The sequence below is a fragment of the Rhinatrema bivittatum genome, chromosome 2, assembly GCF_901001135.1.
Source record: "Rhinatrema bivittatum chromosome 2, aRhiBiv1.1, whole genome shotgun sequence".
Classification (NCBI taxonomy): domain Eukaryota; kingdom Metazoa; phylum Chordata; class Amphibia; order Gymnophiona; family Rhinatrematidae; genus Rhinatrema; species Rhinatrema bivittatum.
Window position 1 is genome coordinate 732,255,639 of NC_042616.1, and position 18,115 is coordinate 732,273,753.

The following is an 18,115-nucleotide window of genomic DNA, read 5'->3' on the forward strand; positions in this document are numbered from 1 at the left end:
TCACTGTGTTAGCGGTCAACCTCCTCAAGAAGGCCCTCCCCATTGATATGACATGGCAGGTGAAATTTAGGGTTCCGATGAGCGACTGGACCTCGACCAATGTCATTTTCTTGGCACTCAGCACGTGACAGAGCATACTCTGAGTGTTAGGCAGCTTGTCTTGACGCAATTGAGATATCATTGCAGTGGAGTCGAGCTCTATTCTTAGAAATTTGATGACCGTGAAGGGGCCTTCGGTTTTGTCCTGGGCTAAAGGCACGCCAAATTCAAGAGCTATGTTGTGGAACTTTGATAACAGATGTGCATATGTTGTAGAATTGGATGGTCCCACGAACAAGAAGTTGTCTAAATAGTGGACTATGTTCTCGATGCCGACTTTCTGAGCGGTGACCCAGTACAGAAATGAGCTGAACAACTCTAAGTATGCACATGATACGGAGCACCCCATAGGCATTCTCTTATTGAAATAGTACTGGCTTTTAAAACAGAAACCCAGTAAAGGGAAACTGTTGGGATTGACGGGAAGCAAGCGAAATGCAGACTCTGTCTGTCTTTGCCACGAGGGCTCCTCTGCTGCATTGGCGAAATATGGCAATGGCACTGTCGAATGATGCATACTGCATCGCACACTTCTTCTGGCAAATAGTCATTCACTGAGGCCCCGTGTGGAAAAGACAGGTTTTGGATTAAGCAATACTTTCCCTGTTCCTTTTTTTGGGATGATGGCTAGCAGGGAAATTAGCATTTTGCTGAAAGGTGGCGAGGCAAATGGTCCGGCGATTCTGCCCATGGCCAATTCAGATTCTATCTTTCGCTGAACCAATTCTTCATGTTTCACAGTCTGAGATGTCCGCTGTCTGCATTCCTTCAATATTGCCCTGGAATGGTATTAGGGAACCGTACAGAAAATTGTCGAGTAATTTTTTTGCTCCTTTTTTTCTTGGGATATATGCTGAGCCATGACTGCATGGCCTCCAAATTTTATAGGAGTGGTGCTAGTCAGAAAATTGTCCTCATTTAGTTCTGCCATTATTCCCTCCGTTGCTCTTCTTTGATCATTTTGTAGCTGAGTGCAGGGCGAAGCAGATGGTCTTGGAAAGCACAAGATGACTTGTTATATCACCAGCAGATGCCATTGCTGGATGCGGTGGCATTGTCCGGACAACGTCGATTGCTGCCCTAGGGCTAAGATGTTTGAGATGCCTTTTTTTTTTTTTTTTTTGGTGACAAATGTTTATTGAAGTTTTATAACAAAACAACCAAAGTACGTACAGTAGGAGTACAAATCACAATACATGATCAATCCAAAGTAAAATAATACACATGTCGTGATTGTAACAAAATTCACAAATCTTCAGACATTGGAAAATAAAAGAAGAGAACAACAAAAGAAAAAGAGAAACTGAAAAGAAACAAGTAGAAAGAAAGACAAGAGATAGAAAAAGAGAAATGAGAAAAAGAAAGAACAGACCAAAGAAGAAAAGAGATCATCCTATTGATATTATCATGCCAGAGGACAATACACAAGTATAGTAGCTGATAAACATTACAGTGAATTGATATAGGCGTCTAATGGTTTCCATACCTGGGACCAAATTCCTAAACGGCCACATTTCACAGCCATAGCCTTCTCATACTGAGTATATAAACAGACAGTATTCCACCACAAATGTTCAGATAATAATTCACTTCTCTTCCAGTTAGACATAATATTGTGCTGAGCTATAGTTAGAAGAAAATCTACTAATTTTCGATGCGGCAATGAAAGGATAAGGGACGGATGTGCTCCTTTAAGAATAGTTATTGAGTACGATAAGGGGATAGTAAAGTTCATAATACTGGAAATTTTATCCCAAACCCGCCCCCAAAATGTTAGGACAAAGGGGCATTCATACAACATGTGTGTTAACGAGGCCTTCAGAACTGAACACGACCAGCACGCATGGGACTCCAGCAAGCCAGCTCTATGTAATTTCCATGGAGTCCAGACCGCTTTATGAAGAATAAAAAAGGAAGTTTGCGTCAAGCTGGAAGAAAGTGAAATATGCAAAGAAACATTCCAAATATATGTCCACATTGAGGATGAGATTGGAATACCAATATCCGATTCCCATGTGGAGTGCATCATATGCAATCTATGTTGTGTTCTAAGGTTCTTAATCATTTTATATAAACGGGACGCTAAATGTCCTTTATCCCCCTGTGACTGATAAAAGGCCCATAGATAAGGAGATTGGTTAAATTGAGCAGTGCGTGTGCTATGAGAATGTATAGTCACTTTTAATTGTTGCCAAGCATAATATTGAGTATCAGGTAACCCATAACGTTCTGCCAACTGAGAGTACGGTATCATGGTACCATTTGTAAAAATGGAGGAGACCAGCCAGATATTACACCGAGACCATATGGGCCAAAACGGCGCAGTGCTCCCAATCTGAAGAGACGTGTTACGCCATAAAGGTGCCATCTCAGAGGATCTCCAATCTAAAAAGTGGTCTGGTCTTCTAGAGTCCAATTCAGTGAAGGCTCTATGCAAGGATCTTACAATATGGTTAGCGTTCATGCGGGCAGAAGGAGAGATACCAGGAAAACAGAACAAAGGAAAGGGAGCTAAAACATTCTGTTCAATGTTAAGCCATCTGGGAGGAACTGAATCCACTCGACCAAAATCAAAATAATAATACCCTTGCTGCAATATAAAAGCTAGATGATAAGAATAGAAATCTGGGAAGTTCACTCCACCATTACTCCGAATATTCTTAAGCTTAGAAAGGGCAATTCGTGGGGTTTTATTGTGCCATAAAAAGCGAACTAATAGTCTATCTACTTGTTTATAAAACTCAGAGGAAAAAAAAATAGGTATCATGTTCAGGATATACGTAATTTTAGGCGCCAAGACCATCTTAATAGTGTCTATTCTCCCCCACCATGTAAGATGAAGAGGAGACCAGTGTAAAATGTTATCCTTTAACATACGAAGGATATTAGATTCACTATGAGTAATAGTGTCTAAGGGGTCCATAAAGAAATAGACGCCCAAATACTTTAATTTAGATGATTTGGTCTGAACAGGGAGGGTGGTGAGATCCATAACTGATGCGGAATGATTAAGTGGTAACAGTTCGGTTTTGCTCCAATTTATTTTATATCCAGATAAAGCTGAATATGCGGATATTAGCTCGAATAAGGGTGGTAATGACTTCTCAGGTTCTTGCATAAATAAGAGAACATCATCAGCGTAAGCTGAAAGTTTATACACTTCAGAGCCCACTGAAATACCATGAATCGCAGGTGACTGCCGAATAGCTGATAGGAGAGGTTCCAAAGCCAGGTTAAATAATAGGGGAGAAAGCGGGCAGCCTTGACGCGTGCCCCTGTATAAAGAGAAGGAAGGAGAAATTTGTTGGTTGATATAGAGGAATGCCGTAGGAGAAGTGTATAAATATTGAATCCAGGCAATAAACACAGGACCAAGTCCATACCATTGTAGTGTGTTCAAAAGAAAGGGCCACTCGACTCGATCAAACGCTTTTTCACCGTCTAAAGAGACGGCCACAGATGGAGTAAGTGAATGAAAAACTGATTGTTGGATGTGAAGAAAGAGTCTGGTGTTGTTAGAGATAAGACGATTCTTAATAAATCCAGATTGATCGGGATCTATCAAGAATCCCAACACTCGAGACAGGCGAGTAGCCAAGATTTTTGTAAAAATTTTATAATCGGTGTTCAGTAACGATATGGGCCGATAATTAGCTGTGTTGGTGTCATCTCGACCTGGCTTTGGAAGTACTACCATACAAGCCTGGGTGAAAGAAACAGAAGAAGAGCCAGGAAGGAGAAAGGTAGAGAAATATTGGTGAAGGTGGGGAACCAGAGTTTTCTGAAAAGAACGATAAAAGTCAGACGTAAATCCATCAGGACCAGGTGCCTTTTTCTGAGCGAGAGAAGCAATTGCCATTTCAATTTCCGAGGTAGTGATAGGCAGATCAAGAGCGTCCATTTGTTCCTTAGACAGAGTCGGATGTTGGATTGTAGAAAAAAACGCTTGAACCTGCTCTGAAGTTGCAGAAACCTCTGATCGATATAAAGTAGCGTAAAAGTCTCGAAATGCTTGCAAAATGTCAGTATCGGTGGTCAGGGGAATATGAGAAGAAGACTGTATCTTAACGATCCTTTTTTTTTCCACCCTTTTTTTTAAGTAGGAGGCCAGCAGATGACCACATTTGTTGTTGTCAGCATAGTATTGTGCCTTAGAGTGCGATATGTGTAGCTGTGCCTGTGAGCTGAGGAGTTGATTATACTGGTAGCGAACCTTTATTAAAGCTAGTAAAGACGTAGACGTAGAGCTTTTGATGTGTTCCATTTCCAAAGAAGCGGCTTGCCTCTGGAGAGAGATCAATGTTGCTTTTTGTTTTTGAGTTCGATGGATGGAGTATCCAATGATTTCACCACGGATGGTGGCTTTAAAAGCATCCCATAATGTAGTTGCCGTGACATCGTCTGTAGAATTAGTTTGAAAATATTCCAAAATTCTTTTGTCTATTAAGGTCATAAATTCAGGTTCTTCCAATAAAGCCGAGTTAAATCGCCACTGCCGTTGAACACTGATAGGGTGTGCAAGGGTGCAGGTGATAGATACAGCTGCATGATCAGAGACCAAAATAGGATTAATCTCTGCCTTGAGAATTCGTGGGAGCAAGGATTTAGCAATTAGAAAAAAATCAATGCGCGAATAAGAAGAATGAGGCGCAGAAAAAAAAGTAAAATCCCTACCAGTCGGGTTGAGCATGCGCCAAGGGTTTGTAAGACCATATGTCGTTAGCAGATGTTGTAAAGTCCGAGTGGATTTAGAGACGGTGAATCTAGCTTCGGATCTCTTGTCTAGGAGTGGGTCCATTGGTTGATTGAAATCTCCCCCCACGATACACGGGGAGGAATCCAACTGAAGCAAGAGAGCAAAAGTGGCTTGAAAAAAACATGGATCATCCACATTGGGCGCATATATATTGAGAATATTGAAAGATTCATTTTGAATAGTAAGGTGCACCATATTCCATCTGCCTTCTGGATCCGCTAGATGATGAGAAACGGTTGCTATCAGGCTCTTATGAATAAGAGTAGCGGTTCCCCTTTTCTTCTTGACAGCAGGACTAAAAAAAACTTGTCCCACCCATTGCTGCCGGAGTTTGAGCGATTCAGATGCATTTAAGTGCGTCTCCTGCAATAGAACTATGTCTGCTTTCAGCGTTTGTAGATAAGTGAGGATCTTCCTCCGCTTGATAGGATGAGTAAAACCATTGACGTTTAATGATACCAGGTTGAAAGAGTTGATTACTGAAGCCATTATAGAGTATGAATATGGACCGCAGTTACGCCATAGTGTATGTCCCTCTGGTTCATGTAATATACCAGCATTGTATGAGAGTCAAAAAGAAAAACTAAGGAGAAAAACAGTCCGGAAAGATAAGGAGAACAAAAAAGTAAAAAAGAAAACATTTGTAGTACAAAAATTAAATGGATCATGCCTAAAGGGTAGTGTTAAATGCACACCACCACAGTGAGAGACCAAAATGAGCCTCGAGGCAGACCAAGATTTAGCCCACTTCCCCCGCTCTGAAAGAAGGAGTTCACAACATGTCAGGACGAAATGTTATGGAGTTAAACAATCCATGACAATGATCAATCAATTGTACATAGTAAAAAAAAAAAAAAAAGGGAAACAGAAAATCAGGTGGGTATTCCGCTGTGGTGAAGGAGAAAAAAAAATAAAAAATTCACTGAAATGTCTCAGGTCTTAAAGGGGGATAGTCCCCGTGTAGAAAGACCATGAAAGGAGGCCCCCCTCCTTGAAAAAGAATGTGGGTCCCCTAGAGAACCATCCCGTGAACCAAATCACATATAATCCTTGGTCGAGGATCAAGTCACCATAGATGCCGCTGAATCAAGAGAGGCCAAAAAAGCTTCTAATTCCTGAGGATCTTGAAATATGGTGGTTTGATTGTTATGCGTCACTCGCATCTGAGCAGGATAAAGCAGGCCGTATCGAGCCCCTAATGCTTGCAGTCTGGGCCGCATAGCTAACAACGTTTTCCGCTTAGCCGCAGTGGACTTCGCTAAATCCGGGACGAAAAGTATCGTCTGTCCTTGATAAAGAACCGGTGATTTAGTGCGGGCAGCGGCAAAAATCTGAAGTACTTGGGGATATCTCAAGACCTTAAAAATAATGGGTCTAGGATACTTCGATAACTTAATAGGTCGCGAGGGAATCCTGTGCACCCTTTCCAGCTCAAAAGGCTGTTCAAAGGCAAGTTGTAAACTAGTGGGAATTAATTTCCCCAAAAAGGTAATCAGGTCATTACCTTCTGCTCCTTCTGGGACTCCCAGTATCCTGATATTATTCCTCCGGTTCCTGTTGGAGAGATCTTCCACAGCAGATTTTAACTGATCCACCTCCTTAGAAACAGAGGTAAGTGACGCAGTTTTAAGAAGGAGAGACGAAACCTGCGATTCAGTATCATCCAAACGGGACTGAAAGCCATCCATACGAGCAGTTAGAGATTGCAGGTCAATGCGAATCGCCGAAGTAGTCTCAATATTCAGTTGTATCAATTCTTTAAGTTGTTTTAATTCTGTGAGAACCAATTCAGCGGACGCCATATTGCTAGCTTGCTTGGCCTTGTCCGGTGTCGGAGGGTCTTGTTTCTGACGCTTCGAACCCGCTGCTACCGCAAAAGCAGCCTCGATCTTCCCGGGTTTCGAGGAGGCCATCTGTTAGAGAAATATGATTTTCTGTGCCGTAGGGCAAAAAAAACTCAATTCGTCCGAATTCTGAGCAAAAACAGAGCGGGGGCTTGCAGAGCCTTAGAAGTAGGCAGCCATCTTGTGCGCCGCTCACGAGCGCCCCCTTGAGATGCCTTTTTAATTTTTTGTATTTTTTTTGTTTTGCTTCTTCTGAGGCTTTGCAGGTTATTGTACTTGAGGTTATGGTGTCCCGATCGCTGCAGGGACTGGAGGAGGATTGCCTGCTGCGATTGATCTGGGCTCCAAATCAGGAAGAGGAAAGGGCCAGCGAGCGTAGGCCGGTGATGTCATCGCCATGTGCCCGTCCCCAGCCACCGATGTCACCCATCGGGGGGGGGGGGGGGTTTGGGGATCGATTAAAAACAGATTGGGAGTTGCAGTTGCTAAGCAAACCCTATCTAACTGGCTAGCGGATTGCATCTCCTTCTGCTATGCTCAAGTGGGGCTGCAACATGGGGGCCATGTCGAGACTCATTCTGTCAGAGCTATGGCAGCTTCGGTGGCCCACCTGAGGAGTACCCTCCAATTTTTGCTGCTCACTACTGCTTGGACAGAGATGGCTGACATGATAGCAGCTTTGGCCAGTCTGTCCTCTGGAATCTCTTCCAGCTGTAGAACCTAACTCTTCCTGCCTATGGCCCCTTTTTTTGGGTTCAGGCTGTCTCCCTCTGTTACCAACAGCACCTGTGTTGTGCCTGTTGGTCTTGCTTGTTGTTCGGGGACAAGCCTGTAGCTACGGATTCACGCATGTGAGGGCTACCATCCTGCTTGTCCTAGGAGAAAGCAGAGTTGCTTACCTGTATCAGGTGTTCTCCTAGGACAGCAGGATGTTAGTCCTCACAAAACCCACCTGCCAATCCTCAGAGTTGGGTTTTGTTTTTTCGTAATTTTATATTATAAGACTGAAGAGGGACCCTGCGTAGATGGGTGGATAGTGGCATGCTGGGCATGCTCAGTGTGCCAGTCAAAGTTTCTAGAAACTTTGACAAAGGTTTTCCGTGCTGGCTCCATCTGATGTCACTCATGTGTGAGGACTAACATCCTGCTGTCCTAGGAGAACACCTGTTACAGGTAAGCAACTCTGCTTTAATCCAGGACTTCCCAGACCTGTTCTAGTGACCTCACAGCCAGTCTGGCTTCAGGTTAGCCACAATTAATACCGTGTTTCCCCGAAAATAAGACAGTGTCTTATATTAATTTTTGCTACCAAAGATGCACTAGGCCTTATTTTCAGGGGATGTCTTATTTTTCCATGAAGAAGAATTCACATATATTGTTGAACAAAAAAATGAACATTTATTATATTCTGAATAGTTGTCTGGTTGTGCTGGTTTGTGATGACAACTAACTGTGAATCCTGCAGGGTAAAAAAATCACAGCTGCATGCTCTAGTGTTCTGTGCGACGGGCATGCTCCCAAATAAAAACTTTGCTAGGTCTTACTTTCGGGGGAGGTCTTATATTTAGCAATTCAGCAAAACCTCTACTAGGTCTTATTTTCGGGGAAACAGGGTATGTATGAGAGAAATTTATATACATTGGATACCCACTGTAAACAGAATCGATTCATTTTCATTATGGATCTCCTGAATAGCCACCTGGTTGTGTGGTCACCAGGACTGGTTTGGGGAAGAGCTAATTTATTCATACTAAAGTAGTGGAATTGTTTGAGAATGAAAAGAATTGGAATTATAATACATTCATGAATGTAAAATTCTGTAGCATGCTAAATATAGAAACTTATAGTGACACAGTAGTTAAACTGCTGGGCTAATGGTTGTAGAGTTTGAAGTGTGATTATATTGAGGCTTAACACATATATAGGACAAGGCTGACCAGAAAGATCGTATCTTAAATGTAAGATGAAAAGCATTAACCATAAGAGAAAATAATTTAACTTTAGCATTAAAAGTATTTGGGGTGAAGAACTACAAGATCATTTCGAGCTTGTGATTTTTAGAAAAAAAAATGGTTTTATTTTTAGCTACTGTAGTGTTAATTCATTCTAACTTCAGAAGTTGAAGGAAATCTGTTAGGGTAAACATAGTGCCTTTTTATAACTTTGAGCCAATTATAACATTCTTTTGAACACTGTGCATTTGGGGTAACCTTGTTTGAGGTTGTGCTTTATCTTGGAGAACCCTCTGTATTAGTAAATCCCTAAACTTATAGAATGTACTTCTTTAGCTTGTTGATTACTAATTGTCACTAGTTTGTTTGCCAAAAAGTATTTAATGAAAGCAAGGGAAAGAATTTCCTATTCTGTCAGCTGGCTGTCTGTTAGTCAAGAGTCGCAGGGAGCAAGCTGTGTAACTGGTGAATTAGATGTCTGCTTACAGGGCTGTATTCAGCAGCCTGTGACAATCCTGAGCAGAGGAAAATGAATTTAACACGCAGCTTGCCTCAATTTCTTTCAGACACCAGCCAGAAGAAGACCCTAGAGAAGAAAGATGGGCGGCGAATGTCATTTCAGAAGCCTAAAGGGACTACTGAATATACAGTAAGTGTTTAACTGATTACTTACATGAGCCTTATGATTATTAATCCACTGAGTCTGAGGGCTTTTTTTAATTTAATTTACACATAGCAACAACAGTACTAGACATTGTTCTGTGTTCTTTCGCTTTCATTTTCCAGCTGACATTTAATCATCATTCTTCAGTTCCTGTTAGCCAAGCAAATAATATTGATAAAGCAAGAATGTATCATCTCTTGAAAACTTATCTAAATATCTAAATACTTTTAATCCTTTTGTGTTTTATTAAAATGTAAAACATTTCCCTACAATGTAACTCTTTTCAGTATTAATAATTTAACTGACTTAAATACCCCAAAAGCCTGAGTGCTTGTCTTTTTTCAGTATTTTTATGAAAATTTTATTTTTCTTAATCTATTTATTTACATGTGTTAATGTATTGTGCCTTGACTCTGCTATCATTTGTGACCCTCCAAAATTCATCTGATTATTCTAACGAATCTAACACTTTTAAATGGATTAGTGCTGTCTCTTTCACAGCAGTTTCTGAAAATGGAGCCTTTCTCCAACTGTGGTGTGTTCTTGAAATGACCCTCAAACCTTGCTGCAGTCAGCTTTTCACATTTCTGGTTACTATTGGAAACTGTAGTGAGCTGTAATGTTAGTTATATAATTAAGCCTATTTTTTTTTATGTTTCATATTTAGTTTTATATTAGATTGTAGTGTCTCACTACAACCCTCTTAAGTAGTTAACATTTAGAAATATTTGAGTATAAACAACTGTTTATATTCTTGTAAGTTCTAATAAAAGTAAAATGTAGTATTCAGTGAAATACATACTTTTATCTCTCATTTTGTCTCCTTGAAAAAAACTATATCTATGCATGATAGGCCACTTCTTCCTTCATAATCCCTTAAATGCATTAGGGCGCCTACAGTTATGATGACCAGGTGTTTTATAGTATTCATTTATTGTTTTGCTAGTAATAATTGTGATTTTCTGTTTGAAATGAGTTACAAATTCTCGGGTGAGATTATGAAATAGAAGTTTCTCTGACAAGTAGATACAAAGAAGCCACACACACAGGTCGCATGATTTCACCTTCTGCTGTCATGAAGTACGTTTCCAGAGTTCTGTGGGAAAAATTTCTTAGTATGTATGTCTTCCCTCATACTGCTAGACCTGCAGCCACTTTTCCCTTTTCTTTTATCTTCCTGCCAACTTTATTGGCCTGCTCTTATTTGTGTCCCTGGGTATATAGTACTGGATCCAATCACTGGTGTCTCCTACACATACTGTCAGTCTTTAGTGGGCTTTGACCTAGGGTCTGCCCAGTTTGAAGACTGGTGCTCTGCTAATAAGGCTGTAGTGACTTAGGTCTGAGGCTGCCTCAATTTAACTTGGGATTAACATGTGTTAATCCTGCCCTCAAAGATCCAGATCACTTCTTGATGGGCTTAAGAAGGGATTGCTGGAAAAAGGCCAAAGTTCAGGAAAATTAATGGTTGAGGGCTGCGTGGTAGAGCTGGACTCTGCGCTGGAATACTGATGTAGCAACCTAGCATGATCAGATTTGAACTAAACATTTACATTGAGTAATGGACTGTTGGACTGAGTTCCGTATTAATTGTAAATACATCTGTCTAATATAAATAAAAACACTTGCATTCAAGTATAGAGAACTGTTTTGTGTTCAGAGGGACCTTGTTGACTGTTTCCCAAAAATGTGCTCCCCCCCCCCCCCCCCCCCTTTTCTCCTCTTTGATGCTTTTCCGGTGAAGATTTCTTCTTTATTTCTTGTCATTAATTTTGACCAAAGCAAGTAAAATCAGTGCTTCAAAAGGTATTGGAAGTGCTTTCAGAAATTGCCCCATGTAGCATAAAGTGTGATGATGATCAAGTGTTTGGGTGTAGGTTGCAATGTCTCTTCATATACGGGTAGATTTTCAAAGGGGTTCGCCTGTAGGATACGCGCGTACCCCCCCCCCCCCCCCGAAAACCTACCCCAAACCCCTCCCTGCGTGCGCTGAGCCTATTTTGCATAGGCTCGGCGGCGCGCGCAAGCCCTGGGACGCACGTACGTCCCGGGACTTGCATGGAGGGGCGTGTTGGGGGGGCATGCCCGGAGTGACGCGACGTTTTGGGGGCATGTCACGTGACGTTTAGGGGGCGGCGCCGTGGGTGTGGTTTCGGTCCGGGGCGTGGCCACGGTCTCCGGACCAGCCCTGGGACCGGAACATGGAGCGGGGCAGCCGGCCGGCACGTGCAAAGTTACGCCTGCTTCCAGCAGGCGTAACTTTGCCAACAAAGGTAGGGGGGGGTTTAGATAGGGCCGGGGGGGTGGGTTAGGTAGGGGAAGGGAAGGTGCGGGGGGGGGGGGGGTGGAAGGAAAGTTCCCTATGAGGCCGCTCCGATTTCGGAGCGGCCTTGGAGGGAACGGAGGCAGGCTGCGCGGCTCGGCGCGCGCAGGCTGCCGATTTTGGGCAGCCTTGCGCGCGCCGACCCCGGATTTTAATGGATACACGCGGCTACGCGCGTATCTATTAAAATCCCGCGTACTCTTGTTCGCGCCCGCGCTAATTTATAAAATCCGGCCCATAGCTTTTGCTTCGATATGTCACCAAGAGTAGTTTGGACCCAGCAGGAGAAGCTCCATTATTGTCTTTCAGGTATGAGTAAGTTCAGCTTGAAGCTCAAGAGGCTTACCATAGTCATGCTAGTGGCTAGGCGCCATTTGAAGCAGTCCTCAGCCAATTTGACATCTTGGACTGAGGACCCTCCCAGGAATCATAGAAATCCTATCCACCTTCAACTTAATCACAAGGGTTCATAAGACTTGACTTGCATTTTGAAGTGGGCAAGCACCAAACCTCAAATTGAGATTTAAGCATGTGTGGTCATCATTGACACATGTTTAAGAGCACTTGGATATGGCTGAGATTACTCATTCTCTGAAGCAGCCACAGTAAAGGAAACCCCCACCCTCAGTCTCCTGTATTGGTCTCCTGATTTATGGCAGAGTTGCACCACTCTCCCAAGTGCTATTTGCCAGGCTCTGAGAAATACCTCCACAGATTTGAGGATGTGAAGTTCTTTACAAAACTAACCCTATCTTTGTTCTTAGTGATGTTCAGAGAAACGATAGACAAAATGATCTTGGATGTTCAATCAACACCTGGATGGATATGTCAGGTGAACGCACCATAGATATGTGTCTGATGCTTGTTGCTGGCACTGCCAATGAAATCTGCTTCATTTTGGCAAGTCATTTAATTGACCATTTCTGCTTTGATCTTGAAGATTTTCAGTTAAACCTGTACCCTTTGACATCTGTTGTAACTGGGTCAACCTGTTCTCAAATTTCCCCTGACCTTTTTATATGAGATTGAAGTCTCTGAGCCTGAGTAGTGTTAAAGATTATTTTTTAGAACTTCCTTTAAAGCTTTCTTCAATTGACCGGAAACTCTTCCCCCTCCTGCCTTCAATAGGGCATTTTCTTGCCTAGGTTCATACAGAGGATGGTGAAAGCTGTCCCATTTGATTTGGAGATCTTGGAAGATCTCCTTCACTGTGTTTCCTGAAGTGCTTGGATGCATCTAAGGAGATGGTGGCAGTCCATTCACGTTTTTCCATTGGACTTCCAGCACAAGATGTTGGATCACCCTTAATTGATGCTTCCTATATTTAAGGAAGAAGGCACAAAAAAGGTCTACCTCCCTTACCAGTCAATGCTAGTTGAATCCATTTTCAAAATGTTCAGGAAGCCTAAAAGACATTGGTTTGAACCATCAGCCCATGAACATAGGAATCTAAAACTATGCTCTTTTCCCACATAGTTGGTTAACAGATATATAATTGTAGCTGCTCGCATATACTCTGAGATAAAGTGTAAACTATTGCTTAGAAGTCATTATTAAATAGCACAGAGAGCAGACAGTTTATCCGGTTAAAGATAGCCAGAAAAATTGTCACAGATATTCGGTAGACTGCCGATTTAGGGTCTCTGCTGGATAAATATAATCACAAATTGCAAATGTGAGGATCCTGAGTACCCTGTTTCCTGGGGTTTGTCCAGTGGGAAATACACAGCAGGAGAAACTCTGACTTGCTGAGTTGTATTCCCTTCGTTTTTATTTTTTATTCAAACATCATTCATTTTTTAGTTTTTGTTTCAATATTTAGTTAATTTGAATCTCAGATGGATTATTTTTGATGGCCTTTTAATCGTGTTTTTTTAGCGTCTGAAGTGAAACGACTTTCATGTTTCCAAAATGAGGAGCTCAAAGAATCTTATATGTATAACTATGCCTGCTTGTTTTTATTCACTCTTGCTGCCTCTCTGTGCTCCTCTAATGCCCAACACCGCACAACATTTCAGTGGACGTTGCCTGCTTCAGGGGCTCAAAAGTGCTGTGGATATGGTAAATGTTTTAAGCCATCTATGCTCCAACAATAAAACAATAGTTAAAAGACCTCCAGGGTACTTACTTTTCATATAACTGTGGATAGGTTTAAATCACTATCTTGGATTGTGCACGGCAGCCGACTTTCTCCGGTTTTGAAAGAGTCTAATCAATTACTTACTTGTTGGCGTCATTGGTTGCTAGTAAAAATTCAACAATTGCTCAATTGGGAACCATAGGTAACAAAACAGAGCTGGAGAAGAAACCAAAAGTATTCTGTTCAGATACAAGATGTTTTTTTTTTTTTTTTTTTGTCCATTGAGAGAAAACTAAGATAAATAGAAAACCACGTGAGATATTTATTCTGTTTCTTAAATTTTAAATATATATGGAATATCGCAATAAAGAGAGTTCAATCTTGAACTAATTTATAAAAACATATAATTAAAATTCTGAATTTCATGAGTGGTTATCTGTAAATATGTGGGTAACTTTAATAAAAGTGGGACCACTCAGTTTCGTTGTTAATTTCATAGGGAGCCATAGTGCTCCATTTGAAAATCAAACTTTGTTCTAAACTTATCAGTTTGTTTTCAAAATCCCCACCATGGGGTGACTTATGAGGTTGAATCAATACTACTGCTTTCAGGTCTTCCATAGTATGTTGTAATGTCACCCAGCGTTCCACTAGGGGTGCTTCATTTTTTTTTTTTTTTGTCTACGGATACAGCTGAGGTGTTCCTGGATACATATCTTATATTTTCTTGTGGATTTTCCAATATATATTAAATTACATGGACACCGGATCAAATCCCACTTTCTGTATTGCAAGATAACATTTGGGAAATGTTAAATATCTGTGACAGAGATATTACTATCTCAGTGTCCATTATGGTATTTTTTGCAGATATTACAAGCTCCGCAGGGAATAAACCCTTTCTGACTTTTCAACTCTTCACTAGGTTCTGTTGAATAGAAGGCAGAATGATCTAAATGGTCCCTTAAATTATTTGCTCTAGTAAGTGCAAAGATAGGAGCTTGACAGAAAACGGATGTATGCTCAACACTAGCCAGAATTTCTTGATACTAGTCTTCAATACTAACAAAAACCGTAGCTGACTCTTGCTGTCCCATCATCAAAAGAGATATAAAATACAACAAAAAACATAGAGCTCCGTGGTATTCACCAGAACTGAAATCAATGGAATGCGCACTTAGGAAATTAGAAAAGAAATTGAGAAAAAAATCCTACCCCAACATCTTTAAGTCAATATAGGATCCTACTGTCAAAATACAAAACCAATACTAATAAGACTAAATGATATTACTATGCAAGTAAAATCCATGATTTCCAATATAGTCCGAGAATGTTGTTTTCATATGTGACCGAACTCACCAATTATTCCTCAAATTTATTAGTGAACATAAACACCGAAGCTAAATGCAAAGAAATCGCAAACTTCTTTAGAGACAAAGCCTTAAATCTTTTAAAAAAGCATTAGTATAAAGAACACCTCCATGATAACATTGCTCACAAACACAGAGAGTACTTGGTCTAAATTCGATAATGTCTAGTCAACGGAAATTGAGTACTTTATAAAAAAAAAAAAAATTAAATATATATATATATATATATATATATATATGAGAACCTTGCCAATCATCCGTTAGATGACATCCCTATCAAATTACTAAAAACAATACCTAATCTAATAGCAAAACCCTTAGCCAATATTATCAACCTATCCCTAGATCAAGGCAGATTTCCAAATATCTTAAAAAGTGCCATAGTCAAACCAATTGTAAAAAATTCTCAGATAAATTCAACAGACCCTTCCAAATTAAGGCCTATCTCCATCTTACCATTTCTCTCCAAACTATTGGAAAAAGTCATTAACAAATAATTGTCAGAGCACATAGAAAACCATAATATCCTACACCCCTCGCAATTTTGATTCCATAAATTCTATAACTCAGAAACTCTACTGATTTCTCTCATAGATACAATCCTAAGAGGACTAGATAATGGTCAAACTTACTAGTATTACTTGATATATCGGCTGCTTTTGACACAGTAAATCATAATACATTATTGACTAGGTTAAGCGAAATAGGTTTAACAGATTCCACATTGCAGTGGTTCAATTCGTATCTCACAAACAGATTTTTCAAAGTCAAAATCAATAACAAAGAATCTGAGCAATTAATGCTAAAACATGGAGTTCCCCAAGGATCGTCATTATCTTCCACTCTTTTTAATATTTATATGCTGCCCTTATGTAAGCTTTTAGCAGGTCTGGGATTAACCCATTTTATTTATGCTGACGATATACAGATTTTAATTCCAATTACTATGTCACTTGAATCCACATTAAAACTCTGGGAAATCTCCCTCACTGCTATAATGGGTGGGCACGTTGCCAAATCCGCGGGCCCATGGTTTACGTGGGGCCGAGGAGCCGGAGCAAGCGCGGTGACGGCCTTGAGTGACGTTATCGGGGCGAGTCGGCGTTCCAGCTCTCCCAGATGATGTCTGCCGCATAGCCCGCCCCTTCTGGGCGGTCCTCGGGGACGGCCAGGGTTGGCCGCCAGGGATGACGTCTGCCCCTGGATAAAGGTGCAGGGCAGCACTGCAGCTGGCCTCTTTGCGCCATTAAGCAATTGTTGGAGGACCGACTGCAGTGCGACCCGTATACCGGAGCAGAGAAACAAAAGAAAAGCAGCCCGATCAGCAAGGCAGAAGCCCCAGAGCAGCAGAAAACAAAACAAAAATAAAATCAAAACGAGGCAGCCGGAGGTGAGGAAGAGCACACCCATTCCCCCTTCCCCCCCCCCCCCCCCCCGGATGACCGCGTGGCTGCGCAAGTAACCTGACCCTTCCCAGCAACAGGGATTAATAATAATTAAAAAAAAACAAAACAACTTTTAAAGAGATGCAAGGAGCTCCATCCGGGCCCTACCTTCCAGCACCCCCCTGACGCTGCACAAGACTACAACCAACAGCGCGGACAAGAGGACCGGATTCAGCCTAATGAGTAACAAATTATATTACATTTGAACATGGGCTGGGGATCGAAAGCACCATCAAGGGGGCGGCCGAGATCAGTTTCGACCCGCAGTCAGCGTAACAGAGAAAAGGGAGCAGTGGGAACATGAAGGGTTCCTCCACCTTCCAAACGGTGGCCTAGAAGTGTTGTGCCACGCGGCTCACGTCATGACAAAGAAAAAGGGGCGACTGGGCCGGCAGGAACATGAATAGACCCCCCCCCCCCCACCCAGATGGGACCAGTGACCAGACAGATGACCCGAGGGAGATCTCTGGCAGGGAAGGTAACAGACAGCTGAAGAACCCCCAACGACGTTACCGATCGAGTCGGCACTGCATTCGCAACAGAACCAGGCGACGCCGAATGGGGAGCCAGTGGTGGAAGCAAGCATTATGCGTCGACTGAGACAAGAGGCAAGCCGTGGAGGCAACCCATGCTCACTGCCTGATCAAATAGTCAACCTCCGCACCCAGGGACCAACCACAGGGGACCGATTTCCCATACCTGCCGGGGTTCCCAACCCCATGGGCACTTGGCACATGACTTCCGCAGGGTTCTAACAGCAGCAATGGAAATACGTCTGGTTACATTGCGTTCCCGCAATGGTCACCAGTGGGTACCCCGGCAGGGCACAATACCCCATGTATCCATGGGGATGGTGGCCAGGACAACTGGACACGCGACCCATGCCATTAGCATGGCAGAGAGCAGAGAACAGCAGCAACGAAGGAGCGACATGAAACGACATCGAGCGGAGTGAAAGAAACTTGAATTCGGTGCCTCAGCCAAGCAACGTGAGCGAGGGCGCTACAACAGAAGACATTGTCAGAGGAGCACACATGGGACAGCTGAGAAGCAGCCACGGGTCAAGAATCACGCAATGGTGAGTTAACGGGCTAATATCCCCACATCTCAGTTAGTAGTTGATACAACAGTTGCGCTGGCGTCAAAGGGAAAGGGGAAGCGAAAAAAAAAAAAGCGCAGCTATCGCATCAGCGACAGTTGCACGTCTTCCGACACTATACAGTTCGGAGAACAATAGAGCTCCTCCAAAGGCGGCGCCAGTAAATGTAACAACATCCACAACTGGCAACATCTTATCGCAGCTATGGGAAGGCGTGCCAAAATGTGCAGGAAAATAAGAAAAAAGAAGTATATAGACATCTTCAAACTCATGGAAGGAAGAAGAGGGACATGGGAAGCCAAAAGGAGCAAAAGCTGGGACACTCCATCAGACAACAATACCAAAATACCGCGCACCATCGTAAATTGGACCAGAGCATTCCTTCGCATGATGAGTATCATCACACATGAGGACACAGCACAGTGTGGACCTATGCTTAGTTACGCAGACACAATCCTGAGGGATGGGCCTGGTTAATCTACG

At 42.2% G+C, this 18,115-nt stretch overlaps 1 protein-coding gene across 3 annotated transcripts in view; it reads left to right on the top strand.

Annotated features, from left to right (window-relative positions):
- Window positions 1–18,115, top strand: part of OXR1 (oxidation resistance 1) — a 1,217,970-nt gene that overhangs the window by 768,108 nt on the left and 431,747 nt on the right. For all 3 annotated transcript variants that reach the window (XM_029591868.1, XM_029591869.1, XM_029591872.1), the window contains one exon: window positions 9,218–9,300. In XM_029591868.1, coding sequence (XP_029447728.1) covers window positions 9,218–9,300 — 83 coding nt within the window. The remainder of the gene's footprint in view (window positions 1–9,217; window positions 9,301–18,115) is intronic.